The sequence below is a fragment of the Phalaenopsis equestris genome, unplaced genomic scaffold (assembly GCF_001263595.1).
Source record: "Phalaenopsis equestris unplaced genomic scaffold, ASM126359v1 Scaffold001252, whole genome shotgun sequence".
Lineage (NCBI taxonomy): Eukaryota > Viridiplantae > Streptophyta > Magnoliopsida > Asparagales > Orchidaceae > Phalaenopsis > Phalaenopsis equestris.
The window spans coordinates 77,171-86,680 of NW_018165691.1; the positions used below are offsets into that span (position 1 = coordinate 77,171).

The 9,510-nt window shown below is 30.2% G+C and overlaps 1 protein-coding gene across 1 annotated transcript in view; it reads right to left on the bottom strand.

The window, feature by feature from the left end:
* Positions 1-9,224, bottom strand: part of LOC110033677 — a 13,071-nt gene extending 3,847 nt beyond the window's left edge. The window contains exons 1-3 of the mRNA XM_020737732.1: positions 9,123-9,224; positions 3,997-4,059; positions 3,787-3,897 (exon numbers count right to left, since the gene is read on the bottom strand). Coding sequence (XP_020593391.1) covers positions 3,787-3,897; positions 3,997-4,059; positions 9,123-9,224 — 276 coding nt within the window. The remainder of the gene's footprint in view (positions 1-3,786; positions 3,898-3,996; positions 4,060-9,122) is intronic.
* Positions 9,225-9,510: the final 286 nt, after the last annotated feature.

The window sequence follows — 9,510 nt, forward strand, 5'->3', positions numbered from 1 at the left end:
TTAAATTTTAAAAATTTAAAATAGTACTATTTTTTTGCGATATTAAAGATTTCGGTGTTATACATGCAAAAAATAAAGTTTAGGTATTAGATATGTAAATACATAGACCTTGCATGGTTCGCATGTAAATGCCCCACCCACCTCAACCCACCCAAAAAATATATATATATGAAATAAGTACTATGAAATCATAACCTTTTCATTTCTCATAGAACAATAATTAAAATAATTGCAATGAAATTACATTCCAATTTTTAGATTATTTTCAACATAATCCAAAAAAAATAAAAAAAATGAAAACCAGTCTGGCTCAGGAACAAACAAAGAAATAAAATAATGTGGGAATTAAAGAAACAAAGCTCGGTGGAAAAACATGTCAGATACCACATAGGTGAGTAAAATGCTAATTAATAATCCAATCAAGCCAACAGAGACAATCGTTCTTTTGAGGCTACTTCTCCTTAGCATTTCCTGAAATAAAATGTTCATAATGAGAACGTAAGGAGCACAAAACAAATCCGAGTCATATATAACGATCGACATTTTCTATACATTGATTTAGGGAAATTTAATTTGGAAGATTTGCACACATGCCACTCAATTCTTATGTATTTACATATCTAACACCTAAATTTCAATTCTCTACATGCGTACCACCTGAGGGTGCTTACCTATAAATTAAAAGATGTATTTAGTTTTTTTGTATGAAATGAAATATTTGGGCTGCATAAATGTAAAAATAAAAAAAAATAGGTTATAGATATGTAAATACATAGAAACTAGGTTGTATGATTTCTACATCTACGAGCATTCAATAAGGATATTTACCTACAAATATTCTGATTAAGAGAATGTACATCAGAAAAAACTGATATTACAACAAAGATTGACAACTATGAGACAATCAACATGGTGATGCATACAAAGAAAAGGAAGATTTACATGCAAACCACTCAATTACTATGTATTTACATATCTAACACCCAATCTTTAATGTTTGCATGAAAATGAGTTTTTAAATTTTAAAAATTTAAAATAGTACTATTTTTTGCAATATTAAAGATTTCAGTGTTATACATGCAAAAAATAAAGTTTAGGTGTTAGATATGTAAATACATAGAAGTTGCATGGTTCCCATGTAAATGCCCCACCCACCTCAACCCATCCAAAAAATTATATGAAATAAGTACTATGAAAGTATAACCTTTTGATTTCTCATAAAACAATAATTAAAAAAAATTGCAATGGAATTACATTCCAATTTTTAGATTATTTTCAACTTAATCCAAAAAAATAAAAAAAAATGAAAACCTGTCTGGCTCAGGAACAAACAAATAAATAAAATAATGTAGGAATTAAAGAAACAAAGCTCGGTAGAAAAATATGTCAGATATCACATAAGTGAGTAAAATGCTAATTAATAATCCAATCAAGCCAACAAAGACAATCGTTCTTTTGAGGCTACTTCTCCTTGGCATTTCCTGAAATAAAATGTTCATAATGAGAACGTAAGGAGCACAAAACAAATCCGAGTCATATATAACGATCGACTTTTTCTATATATCGATTTAGGGAAATTTAATTTAGAAGATTTGCACAAATGCCACTCAATTCTTATGTATTTACATATCTAACACCTAAATTTCAATTCTCTACATACGTACCACCTGAGGGTGCTTACCTATAAATGAAAAGATGTATTTAGTTTTTTAGATGTTAAAATGATGGTATTTTTTGTATGAAATGAAATATTTGGGCGGCATAAATGTAAAAATAAAAAAAAATAGGTATTAGATATGTAAATACATAGAAACTAGGTTGTATTGTGCATAAGCCTCTAAAATTTAAATTTAAGAGGAATATGTGAGCAATTCATTTTTCCTATAAGAGTTATCTTTCTTAAGCAACGCAGGACAAGGAAAATAAGCAAAAGCTTTAGGCATGACATGTAAACCAAAAAATAACAAAATGAAATATTTATATACTCCACATTCAATTCTTATGTATTTACATATCTAACACCTAAACTTTCATTTTTTTACATGCAGACCACCTTATATATGTATATATCATACTTAAATAAACCCATCATAATCTTAACTCCTTATCTAATCCTAGCCTTTTCACAGAATGCAGAGCAAACTAATACTAGCAGTCTATAGAATTTGAAGAAGTAAATGAGCTCTATTAAAGCCAATATCAAAGAAGAAGGAAGATTTACATACATGCCACTAAATTCTTATGTATTGAAGTATCTAGACCTAAACTTTAATTTTTACATATATGTCGCCTTACTTGAGCATGAAAAAGATGAAATTCACTTTTTAGACAATAATATAGCAGTATTTTTATGTGACATGAAAGATTTGGATGGTATAAATATAAGAAAATAAAGTTCCGGAGTCAGATATGTAAATACATACGAATTAGGTGTTATGTATGTAAAAAACCCAAAGAGAAAACAATAACAACATACTATTTTCTGCTCCAAAAGCTTATTTTGTTGAAGAGTAGAAGCTAGTTTCTCTTGTAGGCGTTGCAATTCCTGGGTCAGCAAAAGTAAGTATGACTTCAGCAAAAGTAAGTTGGGCCTGCAAAAGTAAGTATGACTTCAAAATCAGTATGTTCTACAATATCTCATTCAAGTGTCACAATTCTAATATAAAAGGTATCACAATATGATAAGAAATCAGAATAGTAAACAACCACTTACACTTACCTTATGAGAGCCTACAGCAGCGTCACAAAATATTTTGATTATTACAACAGTTACACTAGCAAGCTACATTCAACTACGATAAATTACTAAACAAGAACACGTATGAATATTAAACTATTACAGATATGATATAGGGGCTGTAAGGTAATGGATTTATTTAACTTTAGCTCGTCATAAGGACAAAAAAATGACATTAAATGTAAAATTAGGAATTGGATGTTATGTATGTTAAAAAAATTTTTAAAGTTAAAAAGGTGATATTTTTGATGTGATAAGAAAGATTTAGATGATATAAATGTAAAAAGTGATGCTTAGGTGTTAGATATATAAATAAATAGGAATTGAGTGTTATGTGTGTAAATGCCCCTTAAAATTAACATTTAAAAAAAATTTGTGTGATTATAGTCCTTATTTGGGCAGCACTTTGGTGATATTACAAGCTAATATGATGAGTAGAATACTATAAATTTTACAAAGGGAAAAACAATAACTTTCATGGTTCATCAGTCCTCCAAAGTAAAAAAATTGAGGGATTAATTAAACATTCTTCACTATAATAAAATAAATCCTAATCAAACTGATTGACCAATTGCCTTTGCTTAACTTGCAATCCTTACTTGATACAAATGGCCAAGTCTTGAAGCTCAGGATTTATGTCCCTAAATCCTACTTAAATAAGCCTATCATAATCTTAGCTCCTCATCTAATCCCAACCTTTTCACAGAATGCAGAACAAACAAATACTAGCAGTCTATAGAATTTGAAGATGTAAATGAGACATTAAAGCCAATATGAAAGAGGAAGGAAGATTTACATACATGCCACTAAATTCTTATCTATTTAAAAATCTAGACCTAAACTTTAAATTTTACATATATGTCGCCTTACTTGTGCAAGAAAAAGTTGAATATCACTTTTTAAACAATAATATAGCAGTATTTTTTCGTGATATGAAAGATTTGGATGGTGTAAATGTAAGAAAATAAAGTTTCGGTGTCAGATATGTAAATACATAAGAATTAGGTGTTATGTATGTAAATGCCACAGAGAAAACAATAAGAACATACCATTTCCTGCTGCAAATGCTTATTCTGTTGAAGAGTAGAAGCTAGTTCCTCTCGTAGGTGTTGCATTTCCTGGGCCTGCAAAAGTAAGTATGACTTCAAAATCAGTATGTTCTACAATATCTCATTCAAGTGTCACAATTCTAATATAAAAGGTATCACAATATGATAAGAAATCAGAATAGTAAACAGGATATATCGACTTACACTTACCTTATGAGAGCCTAGAGCAGCATCACTGAATATTTTGATGATTATAACACTTACACTAGCAAACTACATTCAACAACGATAAATTTTTAAACAAGAACACGTATGAATATTAAACTATTACGGATATGATATAGGGGTTGTAAGGTAATGGATTTAAGTCGGCTTTAACTTAAGCTTGTCAGAAGGAAAAAAAAAATGACATTAAATGTAAAAATAGGAATCAAATGTTATGTATGTTAAAACTTTTTTTAAAGTTAAAATGGTGATATTTTTGATGTGATATGAAGGATTTAGATGATATAAATGTAAAATGTAATGCTTAGGTGTTAAATATATAAATAAATAGGAATTGGGTGTTATGTATGTTAATGCCTCTTAAAATTAATATTAAAAATAATAATTGTATGATTATAGTCCTTATTTGGGTAGCACTTTGGCGAAATTACAAACTAATCTGATGAGTAGAATATTATAAATTTTACAAAGAGAAAAACAATAATTTTGATGGTTCATCAGTCCTCCAAAGTAAAAAAATTGAGGGATTAATTAAAGATTCTTCCCTGTAATAAAACAAATCCTAATCAACTTGATTGACCAATTGCCTTTGCTAAACTTGCAATCCTTACTTGATACAAATGGCCAAGTCTTAAAGCTCAGGGTTTATGTCCCTAAATCCTACTTAAATAAGCCTATCATAATCTTAGCTCCTCATCTAATCCCAACCTTTTCACAGAATGCAGAACAAGAAGTCTATAGAATTTGAAGAATTAAATGAGCTCTATTAAAGCCAATATGAAAGAGGAAGTAAGATTTACATACATGCCACTAAGTTCTTATGTATTTAAATATCTAGACCTAAACATTAATTTTTACATATATGTCACTTTACTTGCGCATGAAAAAGTTGAATTTCACTTTTTAGGCAATAATATAGCATTATTTTTTTGTGATATGAAAGATTTGGATGGTGTAAAAGTAAGAAAATAAAATTTCGGTGTCAGTAATGTAAATACATAAGAATTAGGTGTTATGTATGTAAATGCCCCTAAGAGAAAACAATAACAACATACTATTTCCTGCTGCAAAAACTTATTTTGTTGAAGAAAGCTGATTTTTTTGAAGAATAGAAGCTAGTTCTTCTTGTCCACTGCTCATCTTGTACTCCCGATGATCCAAATCATAAGACATTAGCATCAAATTAGGGTGTAGATTTCGAATAAATCGATGAAAGAATAGGGCGGAGATCAAAATAGAACCTTCTTCTAGGTATCGAGTTCGGCCATGAAGGATTGAGAGAGAGAGAGAGAGAGAGAGAAGAGTCATGATCAAAATTTATTGATGGCCTATCAAGTGTCAAAATATACAATTTTATTTGACAATACATTTAAATAATAATTTTATAAATTATGCTTACATACCAATCAAATCTTCCCGTCATGAGCAGAACATAATACTCATATAAACAAAATGATCACGATAATGAATAACTAAATGAACTTAAATTACCCTCCTCTCTCACTTCACATCCCTTTGAATCCCCTCATCTTTATCAATTTAGCAACTTCGCAAATTTACTCCATATAATTTCCCTAACTGTAGAAGCTCAACATATAATTGGGATAAGATGAATGATGATGATAATGATATTTTATTTTTCTGACAAAATTTAATCAATTAGCTATGATTCCGACTAATACAGTTATGAATTCTACATCTACGAGCATTCAACAAAGATGTTCACTTACGGATATTCTGATTAAGAGAAGGCACGCTAGAAAAAAACTGATATTAAAGCAAAGATTGACAACTATGAGGCTCTTCATTCAGCCTATGACCAAAAAATATCAGCCTATGATTCGGCCAGATAGAATAATATTTGACGCATCTATCTTTTGATTGTTCCGGTGCAATCCTTTGATATCCTCCTCGTGCGATCAGTTGAATTTTCCAGACAATCATATGATCATATTCTCGATATACAATATCATTATTAAATGAAACAAATTTAGATTATTTTCTTATATCACTAAAACATACACCACCACCCTTAAATTTCTACAATACTTTAATAATATATTATATATTGTAAATTTTGATCCTACATTTAAATATTTAATAATAATTTTATTATTATATTTTGGTTGTAATTAACATCCCAAATACATGATCCTACATTTAATATTATATTATATTTTTTTACTGTAATTTTATAATTACATAATGTACACAAATGTTACACACACACATATATACATATATATATATATATATACCGTTAGAGATAATATAGAAACTTCGATTTCGACTTAGTTGCTATAATTTATGAATTTTCAAGAACTCATATGGTTGCTAGAATATATTGAAAATTGCAGAAAGAAATGGGGAATCCAAAGCTTGGATTCACCATTGTTCTGTAGATGTTAGATATTTAAGAAATGGAAGGATATATATATATATATATATGTATGTGTACATGTATACTAATGTTACACACACACACACACACACACACACACACAGATATTTGCCGTTTTTATTCAACAGCCATTTAAACATAAGTCAATATTATTCAATATATTTCAGTTATCAATATCCGACACTCATCTTAGTGATCTCCACTCTCACCTTTTATAGAAAGAACGACCGAGTATATTATCAATCATTGCCTCACATCTGACATGCTTGGTTAATCATTGTCCATAGCACAACACTATATGACATTTGTTTGCCATTAACATTTGATGCTGGCCTTTCTAATTGCAGGTAATAGAGCTTTGGTTGATGAGAGTAGGTTGGTAGATGGGCCGGTCAGGAGAGAAAAGTGATTGAGAGCAAGTTAAATCTTATTCTTCTATAATTTATAATACAAGGTTTATGAAAGTGTTATAGGCATAAATATCAAACTTTAGGTGTTAGACATGTAAATACATTTAATTGTTAGGTATTTAGGTAAATTTCCCAAATATGAAACACCTCCTTTAATGTTTTCAATTATATTGTTTCATGATGCTCCAAATTTCTATTAAGAGAATTAGGTTATTTAAACGAACTAGCCTCGATCATTAATTATGTAATTACATTAACTATATAATTAAATAGATTAATTAGTTTCGTCTTCTTTGTGATTATGTATTAGGTCTTAATCGAGCTTCACGTGATTTTGCTGCTTCAATCATTCTCCTCCTATACAAGGAAAATGATCCAGCCAAGACCTTAACCTAACGTTTAGATTTTCCATGCCCAGCTTTATACTTATGATAAAGCTAAATTTTACATTAAGAGCTGCGTCCGAACTTTAATATTCACACGATAAGTATATTTTTGTGGGTCTTTTCTTAAAAAATTACAAATTTATGAGTCAAAATGCGAGGGATGGTTTAAATTTTGTACACGTGACGTTATCTTATTGGAGTCTGGATGCAGAGCTGTGTCCGGACTCCGTATGTAAGATTTTCTCATTGTGGGTGGCGTTGAATATTAGACATTAGAGAGATTTAACTACGTGCCACCCAATTCTTATGTATTCACATGTCAAAACACCTAAACTTTGATATTTTACTCGCCAAAACCTAGGGATGAAGTGACTTGCACATAAATATAGGAATTGGGTGGCACTAAGTAAGAGCCCCATATTAGTAATTTAGTAGCAATTTATATGATCTCGTTATCAATTAATATATATGTACTAGCAATTACCACCTTCGGCTTGAGCTTGGATTGGTTTAATTAATCAACTTTGAGCTCGAGCTCAAGCCTAATTCTATGATCATGAGAAGTGAAAATAATATAAATTTAAGTTAGTTATAGAAAGATGAAATTCACAAGATAAATAATAAGAAATTATTTGATATAAAATATAAAATTTAAACATTTATAATAGCTAAAAGATGAAGCATTGAATTTTAAAAAAATTCTGAGTGTATTTACATTAATAATTTCTTGAAAGAGACGGATCAAGAGCTAAAGAGTCAATTCAGGGTTGGATTCAGCATGACTTGTTAGCTTGTCAAACTCAACTCATGAGCCACTTATTGAGTTGAGCCTGAGTGATACGCAAGTCAGTTTGACTTAGCTACACCCCTAATTTTAATAATATATTTAATGGTTGAAAAAAAAAAAACTTTCTACCACATAAATTTTAAAAAGCAGCAAAAAAGTTGTTTCCCAAATATAATTATAGTGAGGGTCCGAAAAGCAAAATAGATAGAAAACTATACCAAACATACCCTAAGTTATTGACAAAGTGGATCAGCACTATCATTTTTTTGAAAAATCTCTGTTTTGCTTATTGTTCGAAAAATTACAGTGAAATGTTGTGTTTTGATGCTAGAAAGTTAATACTGACTTCGAAAATATATATATAACATTCACTAAAACTTATTAAACAACAGATTTTTATTCAGCAACTTCACACTTAATCCTTCAACTCTTAATTTATATGGTAGATAGCACAAATTAGATGGTCAAATATTTTAATTAAATAGCTTCAGCTGGTCCACTCCATTTCAAGCTTTCAACTCCTCCAAATTAGTTATTAATAATAGAGTCACATGCACTAAGTGAGTTAATAATTGCCAACTTTTGATGGACTCACAGCGCACATCTAAATATCCATATGTTGAAGTCTTAATGAATGCTCTAAAGTCGCGATGAGTACACTATAGTTCGGGGTGGAATCATGTTATGTTGAGGTGGGCAATTGCCCTTGGAGCTTTTTCATATATGTAATTGATGTGCCATCAAGAAATATTTATCTTCGGGCATGAATCTTGAGATAATTCTTAGCAAGAAGTGTTTGCAATTCAAATTGAAGGTCTTATAAAGCCCTAATTTTAATAAGCTTAAAGTCGAATTAACTGTTTCGACAAGACGAACCTAATGCCACCAAAATTAGTATGATCCAAATCCAATCATGTCTTTAAATCACCTTTAGAGATTTTGGACATCATTTGAATCATCAAATGAACTCCAAATTTAAATATTTATATTCAAATCAAGTGTTTCAACGAAAGGATCTAACGAGTCTATGATTACGGGTGATCAATATTAGTCTTCTGACTAAATGGTTGGACAAGTTATTGTCAAAAGACAAAAAAAAACTCATATCATTGAAATTACAGATATACCCTTTCTTCAATTGAGGCGGGAGGAGAAGAAAGAATTTCAAAGGTTGTTCTGACTTGGAAACATGATGATAACTTTTTTTCTTCATAGTCGCCGACCACCATCAATCGTCGTCGTCAATCACTGTCTATTGCCCTTGCTCGCCACCTTCGGCAATCCTTACTTGCGAACGTTGTATTTCACATACGGTTGTAACATAAAACATCGTATTGAATGCATGGTGATAATTTTTGGCCCCTGTAGCCACATAATTCTGCTTGTTGGTAGTTGTTAGCCACCGCCAACCGTCCAATGTAACCAACGACAATGACTTTTACTTGCCAATATTGCATCCAAAATATGATCTCAATGTATAACGTTGTATTTAAGAATTAAAGATAACTTCCAGTT